This window comes from Cryptotermes secundus, unplaced genomic scaffold (genome assembly GCF_002891405.2).
Source record: "Cryptotermes secundus unplaced genomic scaffold, Csec_1.0 scaffold468, whole genome shotgun sequence".
Lineage (NCBI taxonomy): Eukaryota > Metazoa > Arthropoda > Insecta > Blattodea > Kalotermitidae > Cryptotermes > Cryptotermes secundus.
The window spans coordinates 1,179,788-1,198,269 of record NW_019721526.1 but is presented as its reverse complement, the minus strand read 5'-3'; the positions used below and the strand labels follow the sequence as shown (position 1 = coordinate 1,198,269).

Here is an 18,482-nt window from a genome sequence, read left to right as displayed (position 1 = left end):
TATATGTTCATATATATTTTAATTTTAAGTACTGTGTTTATATGATTTGCATCTGGAGACAAAACAAACCAGAGGGCCAGATAGAAATGACCAGAAGACGAGGAAGAAGACGTAAGAAGATGCTGGATGACCTTGGGGACAGAAGACGATATTCCCATTTTAAGGAGAAAGCTCTAGATCGCATTAAGTGGAGGAACTGTTATGGAAGAGACTGTGGCCCTGTCATCTGACAGATTACTGATGATGAATATTAATTATTACGTTTACAATTTTAAATGATATAAACTCCGTCTCAAGTGCAAACAATATATTTTGTGTCTTTGATCTTGCTCCCTACACTACATGTTTCGGCCTCAGACGGCCATCATCAGGTGTATAACACTCACGTCGCTGTCACACTGCAACCAGTTCAAAATTTAACATCTAAAACACTCTCCCTGTCATTATCAACTTCTACTTCGTTGATAGCTGTCCACCCGTAGATTACTTCACACACGTTAATTTGACTTTATTGTAATAGCACCATAATAAATTCTTTAGTTCTAATTTTAAACCTTTAAATTCTTGTCCAAATTTTAAAATTTTAAAATTGTTAGGGTTATTCGCCCTGTGTTTGAAGTGCTGCAGCGGCTAGTTCTTGTTTCCACACTGTATAGGTGTTATCCTGTGTAGTATTTCTGTGTGCGTGCCGCTGCTATTCTTTACTACGTGTGCTCACGTAGTGCAACAGGATGCTTAAATATAATATTGTTTACAATTTTCTCTGTTTTTTAGAGACAGAATGGAGCCATCTGTATACAATGCTTGCTCATATAGTCTGAAGAAATTAACTTGGGGATCATATACTGAGATATGTCTAAAAATTTTGGAGGAAAATCCCTTAGATGATATCTTGTGGATTCCAGGAATAACTTTCATAAAAAATGATTTACTTTTCTGGTTGATGTCAATTCTTTTTCAAGTTCTCCCCTCAGCTGTTCTCCACGGAATCCTCAAACTTAAAGGGACCAAGTCACCGTAAGTATAGCCATGCATCAATGAGAAAAACAATCATTGGGTCATTATGTGGTATTGATTTAAATTCTTTGTGCAGTCACCAGTGTTAACCAACATTTAATGAAATTTTTATAAATTATTAAGAAAATCTTTAGTTCTAAAGGGCAACATTTACGAATATTATCTATGGTTGAGGATCAGATTTGTTGGAATTTTTAGGCGTTTGTGTTTTCTGGTAAATTAACCAAGTTATCAGCTTACATCTTCATACGATATTAATTACCGCGCCTCTGACAATATGAATGTGTTGCTGCTCTTTATTCCATCTCGTAGAATGACACTGCGAGGCATGGAAAATGTACTGATGTTGTGTAAGGTTTGTAAAATGAAAATTGTTTGCCTGTTCTGCCGGGCTGTGGTGTTGCAGTGGTTCCTTTCATAAGTCAGGGAGTTCATTTGCGGAGTGAATGGGCAACTCCTTCATCAGTGGGATGCCTGGTTCGGCACCCTTTGAGACTATTATTAATGCCTCTTCTACAACAAACCTGTTTCGTTTCAACATACCTCATCCAATTGACTGTCGAGTAATTGTTTTTTTGTGAAATCAGTGATATTAATATTTATAGTACCAACATTATCATTATGATCATCACCATTGTCTTCATCAATTTATTACAACCATGGTTGAACTGACATGCATACAATAACTATAAAAAAAATGTCTGAAGAGGGAAAGGCTTTTGGAATATACTCATCTGACAATGGTGGCTGGAAATATTACCTCAGTGTAGAGTCCAAGGGCGATATGCCGATAATAGACGCGCAAACTACCGAAAAACAGTAGGAATTCTTTATCGGCTGATTATGAGCTTTCCGATAAAATTCTGTATATACATATTACTGCCGTACCACTGCTGCCACAACCTAGGATGACCAACTGTCTCATGATTAATTTCTGTTCGCCTAAAACCTAACAAGTGGGAATAATAACAAAAGTAGTAATGATAATTATTATTATTATTATTATTACTGATAATGGGGAAAATAACGTATATTTAATTGGAAGCAATTCTTGAGAAATGTATTAAACACGCATGCAGGAAGACCCATGAAAAACTAGCACTATCAGGCAGTATGCTTCTAAGAGCTCGATATGAGTATATGTTCACATATACGCGGCCGAAAATGTAGTTTGCAACATGAATTCAGATACGAAAGGGTAACATTTGATTACTTATGTAATGTAATGTAGGAAATCAGTATGATTCCACCCCTTCTTTTGTTTGGTGCTGATTTCAAGAGGTATTTCGCAGATGAACACAGTGCTCCAACATCGCCTTGCGCAGAAGAACTTAACAAGCAGAAGCCTTTAACTTTAAGTGCATTCATTACTTTAAATAGTGACGTTACTGTAGTAGTGACTTCAGCCATAGTTCTAATTGGAAAGAGTAAGAAAACAGCGCACAGGAAAAGAAGAAAAAGAAATCAGGTGCGAAAATTCACAAATCGTTGCCTTTTTGTGGCCATGCTCACAGCCCCTCAGGTACACTGATAGAAATTTCGGGTAGCTGTTTTCACTCAAACTCAGAAAATACGATTTAATAGTGGGCCAGTTTTGCCCCAGTCGAATAATGGCAGAATGAAGTGTTAGCCACTGCATGTTTACATGACGTAATAACTCGCTTTATTCCTCGTGCGTTGTCGACAAGTGAAAATACTGAATACAGCATTCTTGGCTGAATGTGTGAAATAAGTGAATATTTTGAAAGTGAAACCTTGTTAATCTACTGTCATTTCGTCACCTGCTTTCTTGGCGGCATTTTTTAGGGTGTCTGCTAGAGAGTTATTAGCAATAATTATGTAATTTACGTTCTTAAGTTTTTGGAACACTGATGAATGATTTACAAATAAACATTTGCAATTTTCGCTATTACATTGACAAACCTAGTTTCTCTAAATGCTTATTTGTTGATTTTCTAATGCCCCATAAAATCAAGCACTCAAATTTGCCTACTATCTCGTGCTGTCTAGAATTATATTTCCACTGGGAACATTTTGGAACCGCTGTGATTGGATTAGTAATTTGAAACGAAAAAGGAAGTAGGGTCTTAGGGTCTCTCCCATACCTCTGTCATGTCTGTGTAGAACTGCTAGGAAGAATTACAGAAACAGGAGCGAAAACCCCAGTCACGATAGTTGTGTTTTGTTTCTACCGGGAGATAGTTTTGTCACTTTCTCTGAATTGGTGAAACATCTGACAAAATTTCACATCACAGTCAAATGAGGAGTAGGAGTACGCATGCTAATCTTTGTGATATGCATTGACACATTCCACTGCTGTTATTCTGCCCCTATTTAGATAAAAGTTTTGTGATCACGAGATCTTTCGTTCAGCTCATTGTTATTTTTCAGCATAACATTGTTTTATAACCGGGACGAGTAACGTGTCTCACCATATCATCCCCTCTTCATAAAAAATCAAGGACTTCTTATCACAAATCTTATAGTGCACCCTAGAATCATCTTCCAATGTCAGTTTCATAAAATGACTTCTCCGTTGTCAGCATTTTTCACGATATACGTACACCTTCTTTCTAGATACAGGAAGGTCTAAATGTTTTAGGTTGCAGATCAGTTCGTTCCGCGTCCCTTAATGGCCTCCTACTGAATGTAAAACCAAAAACTGTAAATTAATACTGTTGCGATGTTTACTCTCACAAAAAACGTAATACGTTGCTCTTTGTTGGTCATATGCCAGATTAATTTGATTTCATGTTATAAGTACGACAATATGGAGGAAATTTATTTTATATTTTAAAAACAATTGGTCAGTATTAATATTTGCTCTATGATGATGCTCTTGATCTCGGAGAAATTTCACTGTTACAGGTTACTTTATTTTCAACGAAAAGGTTACATTGGCGCCCTTGGTGTAAAGTACTTTAACGGACAATCATGGGAATTCAAGAATAAGAACGTCCAAGAACTCAGGAAGAACTTGCTTCCAGCTGATAGGAAGGAATTTGACTTGGATGATTTTGAATCCGTTAATTTTAAGCAGTACTTCAGTGATGCCTATAAAGGGATTCGTCTGTATCTAATGAAACAGCCTGCTTGTACAACACCAGACGGATGGACACACTTCAGACGGTAACGTCAGCCTTCATATTTTAAATTTTCCAGATATACTTATTTTGTATTATATTGTCATATTTCTATTATTATGGATAGAGGAACTTCTCAAAATTATTGCTTAGATTTTATTAGAAGACATTCTGGTGTGTCACACTACATTACATAAAAAACTTCGTGGCTTTAGTCCGAAAGCGAACTATACTGACCGAGTGACAGCCGCTTGTCGGCGAAGTTAGCGCAACTTTTGATGATAGAGGGTGTCGCATGGTCAGCACAACGAATCCCCACGGCCGTTAATTTCGGTTTTCTATACCGGAGCCGCTACTTTGCCATGCAAGTAGCTCCTCAATTATCTTCACGAGGCTGAGTGGACCGCGTTCATACCGGCTACTTCACAGAAAATCTGGTAGTGCCGGGAAACAAACCCGGGACCTCTGGATCTGTAGCCAAGAACACTGACCGCTAGACCACAGAGGCGGTCTACTACATGTCATTAAGAGAACAAAAATGTCGTCGAGTGCGTCCAGTTTGATTCAATCATACAAATCGTTTTACATGCTTCTGTCGTCATGAGAAGCTTCTCAGCAGGTGAGCAGGTGCTTTCAATTCACCAATTCTATGCCCTTGGATTTAATTAATTACGTTTACAATTGCACTATAAATAAAAGTTTTATCGCACATTTTTACGTATTAAAGTGTACAATTGTTAAGTTTTTAAAAATATTTTAAAAGTTTTTTTAAATTCATTTACATTTACATGTACAGTCATTTAAGTAGACGTGTGTGGGGCCTTAGCATGTTAATCCTCCGAATGTTGACAGAATATCCTTAGTCTTTATATAGCATTTGTTATGATAGGCTGTGGCTGTCACGTGATTGAGTGAACATAAACCGGGCTTGGATTAGTAATCGGATTAACTGGACTCTCAAAGACCCGTAACTAGAAGCAAATCTAGCGCAATCGCTAATTTACACGCACTACAATTCACTACTGCCGATCACAGTGGCCTTGCGGTCTAAAGCAAGAACTGTCGTCGCTCCCTCGAACGCTTTGATCGTGGGTTCGAATCCCACTGAAAGGCATTGATGTCTGTGTCTGCGTTTCTTCTGTATTTGTGTTGTCCCGTGTGTAGGTAGAGGCCTTGCGGCGGGCTGATCCATCGTCCAAGGAGTTCTACCGTCTGTGTAAAACAGATCACGAAACTGAAGATGAGGCCAGAGGCCAACAAAGGGCTGTAGTGGCATTGATTAATAAATCCATAATTCACTATAACACGTACTAGTTCATCTCAGTCTGCTGTGTCTTCACTGATTGTTAGGTAACGGCTTCCAAAGTCGTAGATCCCTCAGCTTCCATGTTCCACCGATTCACGCCCTCTCTGGCTGTCGTCTATCTAATAGCTAACTCGGCGTTTCTACGCAGCGGCTTAGAATAATGAGAGCTCCTCCACTTCCCACGCCTCCACCAGGTGCGCCTGTCTCACAACAGCCTCAGACTCGGTCTCTTTTGTCTGCCTGCAGAGTCTCTAGTCTCTCCACATGGACTAATTCGCTTGTCTTTCGATTCTCCATATACAAACTCTGCACGGACCTAACAGAAAACACCATTCCTCTGGTGATGTGAGTGACGTGGTGTGATATGTTTCACTGTAGCTGCACAGTCCGCCTGGCAATACCGTTTCCCGCAGCTCTCCTGTTTTTGCGTAGCGTTACCGCTATCGTGGAGACAGTGTATTTACCGAGCGTACATATGCAACGGAAGTCTCCTTGGATCCTCTATTTATCCTTTCAGGCGCCATGTCAAAATAGAAAGGTTTTCGTGTATTTAAATCAAATTGGTCGCTCTCGATTGCGGTGTTGTTCCCATAATGAGTACCTAGAATTGAGCCCTACCTCTCTGACTGTTCGTGTAGGATAATGAAAATAAAATGAGACTGGAACAAAATTAGAAAAATCTTAGCAGTACCTTCCTGGTCTTAATTAGTGGATAAAAGAGAACATATGGTGCAAACTGAGAAGATATTTTCAGTTAGAATTGTCATGAGTGGTGACCGTAAAAAGTACATTTTTCTGGGTTACACAGTAGAGAAATTAGTCTTTAAAGTAACCACTCTTAGGGAGGTTTTCCCGAAATGCATGCCGTTAAAACCCAGAAGGCTATTCTCTTAAATTTGTAAAGCCTATTTAAAAGCACAAACAAGTGTAAAATGAACTTTGGTCTTAACTGTTTCTTGTGCTTCAAACTTCCCATATGACTTCTTCAGGATGTACTGGTTGAACATCATAGTAAATGGTGCAGTGGCCGGCCTCTTCTTATGGACTGTACTTCACAGCCGACTGGCGCAGAATTTGTTACCTTCTGCATGAGGTTGACATCAGTGGCACAAATCCCTGTGCGAATTATTCACCCACAAAGCTTAAATATCATTCCAATGGCTTTCATATTTTTCATGTATCCATATTTTCTGCCAGCAGAAGCAGTAAAGAAAGGTGTGTGCTTAAACAATGTGTGCATAAACATGGCTGATTGGGAGGTTCAAATATTTATCTCAGATCCTTAAACCTTTTTTTTGTGATTGGACCAGTGATATTTGGTATGATATGAAATAAAATGTATGCTGATATGAAGATGTGTCTGCTTTAAAAATGCAAGTCTGTGTCATTACATCTGAAAAAGGAAATAATTGATGACGAAACTGATTAAAAACTAATCTCGTAGTAAAATAACTGTCATTTAAGAATATAGTGCTCACAATAATAAATAAACAAGTATAAATACAATAATATGAAATTATAGCTCTTGACTGTCAGATGCAAGGATCGTTCATGTAGTTGCTTGAATTATTCATGCAATTCATTTCAGTTCTGTTTGTTCCAGATTTCAGAATATAAAACTATTAGTTGTCAGTATAAATAATATACACGTTCATCTGATAGTTATCTGATAGCTTCAGATACTTATATTTATTTAACTTTTTGCATCCAATAGCACTTCCAGATGAGAAATTTAAATTTTCTGTATCGGCGAGAATACTTTTGCTACAGTAGCTGTGTTTTCGCTTTTAATTCTTCAATCCACCTTAGCGTATCACAGAACGATGATAATCTACTAACTGTACCTAATTTCAGTCCAATTACATCCACGCTTAACTTTGTGTACTTTTAACTCTCTGTCATTCATTTCAGTAGGAAACCAAGTTTCTGGTCCATACCAAATAAATTTTTACCAGAGATCGACTGATTCAAATTTCCCATAATATGAAGCCACCACCAGAAGAAGAGCTCTTGAAATATGGTGCCCATCATGGCACAGAACAGTGTCGAACGCCTTAAAGCACAATGTAAATAGAAATGAGTTAACGGTCTGGTAAATCTGTTTCGAATAAGAAAGATATTCTGTTCTCAATAGCTTGGATGTTCAAGGAACAAATTGTAAATTTTGTGAACCAATATAGACAAAGTCAATAGAAGTTTGATTTTCTGAATTTCTGCAGGATATGGGGTTTAATTTTTATTAATTTAAATGGGGAACGCTGAATAAGAGGAGGAAGGGGAGAGAGAGAGAGAGAGAAAATGTGTCAAAATGATCAATAGCAAGACCTTCCAGATGGGTACCGATTTCTATTTGGGAGTCTGGGCACTGCAGAATATATAACTCCCCATTATAAGTGTGTTGTGTTTACCGGGATCAAAACTGTAACACATTTGTTATTTAAATTCACCAATCAGAACAAGTAAAACTTTTATGAAATGGGAAGAACAATTTCTGCAAAGGAAACAATTAAACGTCATCTGTGCACAACACGCCACTGATACAGTTAATTTGTAACTACGTGTATATATTCACCATAATATATTCTTGCCATGCTGGGATACCTAAGAGAGTCAGAAATATATTTCATTTGGTTTGAAACTCCATTGGGAAATGTGTCTTTGCAGAAAGCCTACGTTAAATGGAAATCAGACTTACATTAATTTTGTCCATTAAGACGGTTGCAAATTTTCTCACGGATTCATTCATTCATCAGTAATCTGTCAGACGACAGGTCCACAGTCTCTCCCAAAACAGTTTCTCCACTTAATGCGATCTAGAGATTTCTCCTTCAAATGAGAATATCCTCTTCTGTCCCAAAGGTCATCCAGCATCTTCTTACGTCTTCTGGTTCGCATACATGGTGTCTCTGTGTCTGGAAAGAGACTATCCAGGAAAAGTGATAATGTGGTAGTTTTTCCATTTGCTTTCCACATCGCAGTACAACAGCCGTTCAAACCACTCTGGTCACGCCTGTTGCTATACGAACTTGAACCATCTCGAGCATCATTTGCTCTGTGCTTCAAGTCGCTACTGATGACGCTGCTTCCGGCATCAGTTTTTGGTTTTTGGTGTCCCTCTTCGTCTGATGCCTACCCTTTGACCTGTCCAGCAAAGGAGGCCCTGCCAGTAGTTACGCTACCGCTGGTATAGCTCTCAGGGTCCTTGGCATACTCAAACCCCCTCACCACGATAAGGTGGAGGCACCAACGAGAGGGTCTCACGGATATCAGTACTCAAAATCTCAAATTTCATTATCCAGAAATTGTCACAACTTGTTTGTTTTTGCCACTTTCATGTCCGCATTCAAACTTCTCTCTATATAATATATATTCTATTCAACGTGTCTTTCATTATCGACCTAACTTTAAAATGGTTACACATATATGTGCCCTGTCATATAGTTCTCAAATTACCACAATTATTTCCTATGGAAAATAAAAGCTTTTGACGATCGTGACGTCATATTATGCTTCCTTTGCTTAGTAGAGTATACATAGAGCCAGATGGGCTGTAATTGTCTGTAGAGGTGAAGCTCAAGTTATCCATATGCTTAAGTAATTAAGCACTACGCCATGAAGCTGTGTGGGGGAGTGGATGTATAGATCCACATTTTCTTGATCTCGGCACTATTTGGTTGTGAATGGTCATCTTAAGGCCCCGGCCGCTTTTATCCCCGGGGAAAGAGCCCCCGATACACATTATATACGAGTTTGGGTGGACCTCGGAGCCGGTTTGGACGAATTTGAGAAGAGAAAATTCTTGATCCTACCGGGACTCGAACTCCGACCCTTCAGGTGTTCAGCCCGTAGCCAGTCGCTATATCGACTGCGCTATCCCGGCTCCTTTATAATTGTAAATAAAATTTATTTAGAAATATTTTAAATTAATATGTTAGTATTTGTTTTGTGATACTGAATCAAACCATAGGAAAATCGCTTTGGCCAGTATTCACGCCGAGAATGGAAGGAAGCAATTTTCGAATACAGGGAACCACTGTTACCCGCTGCACAGCGACCGTTGGTATTCTGTTTCATGTTCTGCAAAATAATGTTTGTTCGTGAATGAATCGCATTCTTCTCACGCAGGTTACATACGGAAATTCGGAGGTTAAATTTGTACATATTTGGTATCTGCAAGGAACGGAACAATTACCATTTAAGTGGTCAGCATACCGCCCCTCCAACATAGGAATTCGTGGGGATGCTTGTTTATGAATTACATCAGAAATCTTCACCGTAATTCGTCCGACTTATCTGGCTGAAGGCCGGGGCTCGATAAAGCGACTGAGATCTTCAATGTTTTCTTTAGTCCGTGCAGGCAATTATCTTCATACCTCTAAAACATTAAAAACATTCCCAGTATTTCTTTCGTCATTCATCCACATTTCAATTCCCATTGATGCAGAGTCATATAAGTAGTGGACGAGTACGCCGGGTACATTTCTGCACGTGTACATTGAATGAGGAACATCACGCCAGATAAAACACTGGAGCATTAACCCTAAGATCAGCAGTTCAGCTGACTCATAGCATCAAAGTCATTCGGATGCAACTACCATACGGGAAGGGGAAACATGGGCTGTCGTCACTGCCACCTATGTTTAGCGAAGGGCAACAGCATCGAACAGGTTGGTCCCGAATGTTCTGGACGAATCACAATAAACCTATCGTACCGTATCGTGTTTGTCCGAACCAATGAGAGAGCCCCTTAGAAACCTATCGAATCGTATCGGACGTATTATCTGAACCAATCACAGAGACCCTCAAAAAACCTATTTGATTTCATGGTCCGTTGGTGGCTTTGATGAATAAATTACCGCGTAGTGTCGTGTAGAAATGATGGGCATTTTTCTTTTTATTGGTAAGTATTTATTCTGCTTTGATATTGTGATACACGAGTCGACGTTTACGCATGAAGTTATATCTCAATTTTATTTCTGTGTATGAATGATATGCTTACCGCTCCGAATGAAACTGGAAATATGTATCATGTCAAAATTCTTTGTTAACGACATTTCATGGGAATTTTCCCCACCTACAACTTTCATAAACACAAGTATTCTGTGTATGTTATGGTTCACAATGTGCAGTGCATTTCAGTAAGGAGATGTTAAACTGACATAAATGCAAAGTTCACACTTTACAGGCACTGGCGAGAAAATTTCTCCCGACAAAACAATTTGCTACCTGATTCCTTGGCTGCAGAGGTTCTTACTCCGACGTATATTATTTTTTGGAACTGAGTCCTATATCAATTCACTCATATCCCTCCGGATGGATTATGAACCCAGTTCTGAAAAAAATACAAAACAGAGTAAGAACCTCAGCAGTACAAGGAATCAGGTCGCAAAATTATTTATTGCTATTCTTGTGAACTACGGGTTCAGAGGGGGATGAAGAACAGTACCCCAAATGCGGTGGTGTGATAGCACACTTTCTTACCGATTGAGCTCTCGGATAGTGGTGTATGGGCTGGCGGTCATTTTCTATTCAGTTACCTTAGCTGAAAATGGATGATACCATAAAGAAAAACACAGAAACTTTAATTGACGCAAGTAAGGAGGTTGATCTAGAAGCTCTAGAAGTAAACACAGAGAAAACTAAGTATATGTTGCTATCTTGTCACCGGAATGCAGGGCAAAATCATGACGTAAAGATCGGTAACAGATGTTTTGAAAATGTGGCACAGTTCAGATATTTGGGAACGACTATAACAGATCAAAACCTGATTCAGGAGAAAATTAAGAGAAAATCGAACTCGGGGAATGCTTCCTACCATTCAGTCCAGGACCTTTTGTCTTCTCGTCTGCTGTCTAAAAACATAATAATTAGAATATACAAAACTATAATTTTGTCCATGGTTCTGTATGGGTGTGAAACTTGGTCTCTGACATTAAGGGAGGAATATAGACTGACTGTGTTTGAGAACAGAGTGCTGAGGAGAATATTTGGACCGAGGAGAGATGAAGTGACAGGAATTTGGAGAAAACTGCATAATGAGGAGCTTCATAACTTTTATTCTTCTCCAAGTATAATTAGACTTATGAAGTCGAGGAGGATGAGGTGAGCAAGACATATAGCACGAATGGGGGAGAAGAGGGATGCATATAGGATATTGGTGGGAAAGCCAGAAGGAAAGAGACCACTGGGAAGACCAAGGCTTAGGTGGGTGGACAATATTAAAATGGATCTTGGAGAGATACGATAGGATGGTATGGATTGGATTGATCTGGCTCAGGATAGGGACCAGTGGAGGGCTCTTCTGAACACGGTAATGAACCTTCGGGTTCCATAAAATGCTGGGAAATTCTTGAGTAGCTGAAGATTTGGCGGCTTCTCCAGGAGGGCTCAGCTCCGTAAGTAAGTAAGTAAGTAAGTAAGCAAGCTGAAAATAGATGGAAGCAGTAACGCTGTCTTGGCGTCGCGGCCGTTATGCTGCCAGCCAATAACACTGAGTTGCGCGGGAGCGGTCAAAGTGCTGTCAGTCCAATTCCAGCAGGCAGTGAAGTCGGAAGAGGGGATACCATAAGTGGTACGTGCTACTCAGCTTTATCGTGGTTGGATAAGGAAATCTGTGGGTTATACATGGCATCACAAGAATATATCGTACTCTCCCGAGAACAAGGGAAGTACCTGTTTTACTAATGCAACTTGATATACATTGATTTATATTTAAGTTCTTCAGTGTTGGATAAGTGGGCAACTAGTCTCTCATTTTGAGGGACGGGGTTCAAGTTCCGTGGCGATATGAAACGGGCATTCTCTAGCATTTTTTCTTTGAATTTTGTAAGAAATGTGTAACCAGTAGAATCCATTCCCAATTCTATGCAATAAATTTGTGCATATTAGTTTTAAGTAAACGATACTAAATCAACTGAACTCAGATGTGTGCTAGGCGTATCGCAATTACTAAAACGTTTAGTTCTATATTTATTAAATCTACTTCAGTGTACGGTGGTTCATTTTCTCGAAAAAGAAATATTTTTCGAAATTAATAGGCCTATGAAGTATGAAAAATTTATCTCTATTTTGTGATATTCGAGATTTCCACTGTCCCATATGTGAAGTGCGCTGCCATATGTGATGTGCAGATAATAGAAGTTTAGTAACGTTTCGAAGGAATATATTGTCTCCATCTTCATGATCAAAGATTAAGCACCGCGAGGTGCTTGTTAATAGAATCTAAGTGGTTCTGACGATGGTGTATAACACTCAGAATTACTGGGTTTTCGGTCTTTGTCCACCGCCGGTATTCTGAAAACTAAAAAACACAACATTTTCGGAAGCTGGATCTGTTTCCTTCCTCAGGTGAAGAGGATTATCTTTATAAGGGACCGAATTGAGTAGGTATCTTCCCCCCTTACCTGAGGACGGAAACAGATCCAGTTTCCGAAAACGCTGTGTTTTCTAGTTCCTAGAACAGCGGACGATAGACAAAGCTCAGAATCCCAGCAATGCCAAGATGCTTGTTGCTTAGTTGACTTACTGCACGACTCAGAGGACGGAGAGCTATGTTCATCTGAATCACTGGTAAACTTCTATTGGACGAAATGATGTAATATCCGACAACATCTCACTTCTGCTTACAATTTATTCTCGAAAACCAAAACCAGAATTAAAATTCTTATTAAGTCGTAGTTTGTATTGAAAAGTTTTAATGAAAATCAACACGTGAAAGAGTCGAATTAAGGTTTGCCATGACGCTTAAAAGTTACGGTTGCGCATGTCTCCTGTGCAAACTCCGGTGAGCTATTAACAAACCAAGCAATCATAAGTAGGAAAACTATTTAATTATATATGAGAAATACTGTCACGTGCTGGGTATGTCACGCGACCAATAAATTCACGTAGACTTCAGATTCAACGATTATTTATTGAACTCATTCGTCCACACTTACTTAGAGTCAGGAATACAATTACTATCACTTGCAGAATCACAACTACTGCCTCCACTTCAGTACTTTTACTGCCTTCTGCGGCTGCGACCTCTCAACTATCCCTGGCCGTGGCTGGATCTCAACTGTCTTCAACTATATCTCGGCGAATGCTGGACTTCATTATATAGGGGTTTTTCGAACCGCTTAGAGAACACCATATTCAATGCTTCTGACAAGTCATTGTTACGCAACGAACCCTCCGTTGTCACGGAAATGCTGTATCGTGTTTCGTTTCCTTCGTTGTTACTCAACTACAATTCATTCTTACGATTTGTCGCTGAGGGAATTCCACAATTTCCACGTATTCGTTGTCGTGAAAGTGTGCGTTCCAATTGTAGCTGTTGTCGCGGCGATGGGCTTGAGATAACACGTCACAGTACACACAAACGTAAGCTACCTCTGGACCTAGTGGCCGTAGGAAGTGAGGCAGTTTTATCTGCGAATAAGTTTCGTATGCCTGTATAATAGAAGTCTGCCATTTATGAGCTCAACCGCGTTTTGAGACCTTCCATCGACTCCTTTTTTGAAGCGCTGTGATCCCAACCAGTTATTCACGTAGGTAAACGGGTGGCAGCCGCTCGGAGCGAGACCAGGGCTGTAAGGACGCTGGTCAAACAACTCCTAGTTGAAATGCTACAGCAGTGCTAGTGTGAGAACAACTGTACTCTCATGCGGAGGAGCGCTGTCATAAAGGAGCACTACGAGTACGCAGGGTGTCATCTTTCCACGCCTCCTATTCTGAAGAGCTCCAGAGATTTTATTAATATTTCGCAATACACTTCTTACGTTATTGTTGTCTATTGTTGCATGAATGCACCACGAACACTCTTTCCATTTTCTAGTAAACAGTTGCCATCAGCTTTCTGGCAGGCAGACAACGTTTGTTTAAAATTTTCGACTTGTTTGGTGAATGTGTTTGCATCAAATGCTTTGACTTATCTTCGGTTTCCACATTCACAAATGAAATCCAGATTTCATCTTATGTTACTCGTATGATATGGCTGAGAAATTTATAGCCATACTTGTGGTATCGCTCTAAAAATTTTGTGTGCACCCGTAAGCATTTTTGGGACCTTTCTTCTTCAAAACTTGTAACAGCTTAACCCAGCTGTAATAATTTCTTTGAGAAGATTAAGTGCAAATGGTGGAAATACTCACGAACTTTCTAAAATTGTGAAGCACCGTCTTTCACATATACTTTTCCAACAATTTTAACAAAATGATCCCTCACAACAGACGGCCAACCACTTCGTTCTTCATCGTAAATATTTCTTTATTTTTTCGCCCATCTTTGAACATTTTACACCATTGTCTTGCATCTCCTTCACTCATTACGTTTTGGTTGTAAACTAATCATAATTCAAGGTGGAGTCATGCCGTCATGCTTCTAGCATTAAGAACTTGGATGACAGCACGAATTTCTTAGCTGGCGGGATTATCAGTAACAGAACACATAACTCACTTTGTAGACATAGTAACAAAAACTATGTGACAATTTATGTAATGGTTTACAAGGTAATGAATCATGTGACGTTACTTAGCTTGTGCGAGATTTTCCCCACTCCTACACTACGTACCCCAAATAAAAGGACGTTACTTTCCGAATATCCCTCATATTTAGGCTCTTAACTAGTGTGAGACTTTAAATGAGTCAAAGTGAATGAGCTTTACACAACGCTACATTTACATCACATAAATCATACGTCGAGTTCATCTGAATCTTCAGCACATTGAAAATACGTACGTTAACATTCTGTCTTTAAGCGTATTTGAGTCAAAGAATGAATTAAAGTGAATGAAATGTTTGGTAATTCGAGTGTAACATAGCTAAATGTTGATTATAGATTATAATATAATCGGCTGTATTCTGTTCTGTGGAAGTCAGGCAAGTGTCTGAGAGAATGTGAGTTGCGTACAGATATGACATAACTAAGAGATTTGGATCTTCTTTTCGAAATACGCCCGTAACTAGCCAATTAATATTAATATGTATTCCGAATTTAACTGTAGTCGAATTCCTTCAAATTAGTGCGGAAATGTGGCATGTGGATATGGAGTTTATTTTGTCGAACTGGTAGGAATTCACTCAGATTGTTCCAAAACATTTTAGAATACTAAAGCTATCCCTGTAACAGGCCGTGGAGGCCCATAGGGTAATGAGATGTTGAGGTTCCAAAATTATCTAGACATTCGGCTCACAGATGGCGGTGAGGTTGTCAGCCTTACGCGCCAGCAGCCCTTTACCCCCAGGAATATTCCTGGTACTCATTTGGATTAAGGGCTAATTTGACCCCAGGGCCATAGTGCGGCTGGAAGGATTAGGTAAATTGAAAAAATCCAACTACTCGGATTCGATCCTGCGACCTTCAAGCTTGTAGTATAGTGCCTCAACCAACTATGCTACCGCGAGCCCCACAAAACATTTTAGTAGACACTCTAAATGTCAACTTCCATGGACGTCTCATAAATTGGAGAAGAAATATCACTCATATGTGTCATGTTTGTAAAGTTGAATATCAACTTGATGGAAGTCCATCAGACTAGTGGAAAACGCTCTATGATATATGTGTGTTGAACTTAACACGATGAGTTTTGTGTTTTCCACTGAAGATATATTTCGCTATTGAACGTAACATTTTAATAACTTCTTTAAATTCATTTACCCTCAAGTCTTTATTAATATTAATTATAAGTGAAACCTATTTCAGATTTGGGGAACGCGGTAGCGTAGTTGGTTGAGGCGCTATGCTACAAGATGGAAGGTCGCGAGATCTAATCCCCATGAGGTGGATTTTTTCAATTTACCTAATCTTTCCAGCCGCACTGTGGCCCTGGGGTCGACTCAGCCTCTAACAGAAATGAGTACTAGAAATACTCTTGGGGGTAAACTGCGGCCGGCGCGTAAGGCTTACAACCTTACCACCATCTATGAGCCGATTGTCTAGAAAATGTGGGAACCTCAACATCTCACAACCCTATGAGCCTCCATGGCCTGTTAAAGGGATACCTTTACTATCTTGTTTTTTTTTTACGTATTTCAGTTGTCCGAAAAGCGAATGGACAAAACTTTCTTACCGTGAAGAGGTCAATGTACTGTTTATTATCCAATTAGAAGCTTTATCATTTATTTTATGTTGGAGAGAAATATGGATCATTCGGTTTGAAGAAGTGCATACATTACAACGAAATTCTGAGGAAAATATCTGGAGGCCAAATGGCCAAGTATTAGCAAAATTGAACCTACGAGTTTTCCTGCCTCAGTGTTTGTTCGTTTGCCAGTTGTAAGAAGGTTTCTGTGATTAAATTAAACCAGAACCACCGGTCTTTCCTTAAGAGCATACAAAAGTGTACTGAAATATTTTTCACTCATATAACTTCACACCTGCTGTTCATTACTTTCAGTATTTAGCAAGAATTGTTGTGTAAGTTTAACTTTTTGGATCCATGTACTGAGTTTAACTTTTAGGCTTTGTAAAGAGTCTATCAGACTGGCCCATTCTGCTCGTCTGTCTGTCTGTCCTCATGAAGTAACTCGAGCATCGCTGAACGCATTTTCGCGGCATATTATGTTCGTTTCAAATTGCTAAAATAACATGACATTTCACATAAATAAATGCATCTGTTTCTGCCAGTACCTCGCGAAATGTTTGTTCGAGCGGAGAGTGCTTCATATGAGTTTCAAAGAAAAATCACTCACGTCGTAAGCCCAGTACATTAAATCTGCAGGTCATACTCCCTCCGATATAACTAAACAAAAGAGACTCAGTGGATGGATGTTCCAACTTTCGCATTCCGAACTTGACTATTGATCTTTTTGTAGCACGCAGAAATTACTGAAAAGTCAGCAGCGGTGGCCGGAAAAACAGGAAGAGTACCGAATTCTGTTATTGTTGTCAGTACCATCATCTGTCTATAGTCTTATTGCATATAAATATAAGTATTTTTAATTAAAATATATTTTTGATCCTTATTAGGATCTTCTTTTTTATTTTCTGTCAACATTTCTGTCTACAAGGAAAAAAGTTGCTTCAGTTTCCGTTAAAGATTGCAATTGAGAGAAAAAAAAAATCTTGTTTGATTTAGGCTGCGCTGAAGTCATGTTTTCCTTATTCCTTAAATGCTGTGTTCTATTGAAATAGTACTTCGAAGAATTTATTGAACATTTTATTCTTCTGTGTATAAATAAATGTTTTGTCATTACGCAGTTTCGGATTACGTAACAACGAATATTCGCGTGTTCATACGTTCATGCACGCATGTTATGTAGTAGGTCACGAATGATCGAGCAATCGATTCTTTTCAATGTATCCTTTCTGTTTTATGAATACTTATATATATATATATATTTTGTGTTGATGTGAGGTGTGCTATGCCATATAGAGAAAATGGTTTTCTGCTGACTATTTATGCATACTATTCGTGGGAGATATCGGTGAAGATCGACCTCTGTGAATACACGTATTTCGCTAATCTGGTAAGAAGTACGGGAGAAAGCAAGGGAAGTTAATACGAAAGCGTGTACTTCCCGCTGGTTTCGCGACGGGTGTTACACTGATGAATGTGTGTGAAAATATACAATTTTTGTCTAATATGGCAGTAACTCTGAACAATGAAGCCTTCATATTGATTTTAATTATTTATCTAATCAGAATATTGTTTTGCCTTCTTCACAGTTTTGAAGAAGAATCAGCCAGCAGTGAAGAAATGCATACAAAATTAATGCTCTTTCATTATAACGGTAAAATCTGCCTTAGTCTTAGAGTTCCCATTTAAAAAAGGCACCCCCGCTATTGCTATTCTCAAATTAGCTACATTTTCTTATCAAGTATTCGTACTTTGCTGACCATGGCCTCTGTGGCAGGTCATTTACAGTTCCTTCTGTTGAATGGATCTATGTGATATTGCGACCTTATTTTTCCATTCATTTCAGGGTCACACAATGTCAGAGACATGTGCAGGCTTGCAAGATGTCAGTGTCTGTGAGGACATTTATGTGGTTGAAAGGACTTAAGTCATATCAGTGGAAAACACATTGCTCTATTTCCATTCATGGCCTACATTTTGTTCAACATTTTGCTGTTTTGTGGTAACGACCAAGTA

At 39.0% G+C, this 18,482-nt stretch overlaps 2 protein-coding genes across 8 annotated transcripts in view; both read left to right on the top strand.

Moving 5' to 3' along the window:
* LOC111875523 (fatty acyl-CoA reductase 1) overlaps positions 1-18,482 on the top strand; it is a 234,824-nt gene that overhangs the window by 205,393 nt on the left and 10,949 nt on the right. For 5 of the 6 annotated variants that reach the window (XM_023871840.2, XM_033755852.1, XM_033755851.1 and 2 more), the window contains 3 exons: positions 775-1,017; positions 3,886-4,146; positions 6,396-6,759. In XM_023871840.2, the coding sequence (XP_023727608.1) occupies positions 775-1,017; positions 3,886-4,146; positions 6,396-6,498 (607 nt within the window). In that variant the 3' untranslated portion in view covers positions 6,499-6,759. Of the gene's footprint in view, positions 1-774; positions 1,018-3,885; positions 4,147-6,395; positions 6,760-18,482 lie in introns of those variants that run through there. The other variant, XM_033755853.1, reaches the window with a different exon arrangement.
* LOC111875524 (acyl-CoA Delta(11) desaturase) overlaps positions 11,896-18,482 on the top strand; it is a 30,643-nt gene continuing 24,056 nt past the window's right edge. The window contains exon 1 of one of the 2 annotated variants that reach the window (XM_023871845.1): positions 11,896-11,977. The gene's annotated coding sequence lies outside the window, so the exon portion shown is untranslated. The remainder of the gene's footprint in view (positions 11,978-18,482) is intronic. The other variant, XM_023871846.2, reaches the window with a different exon arrangement.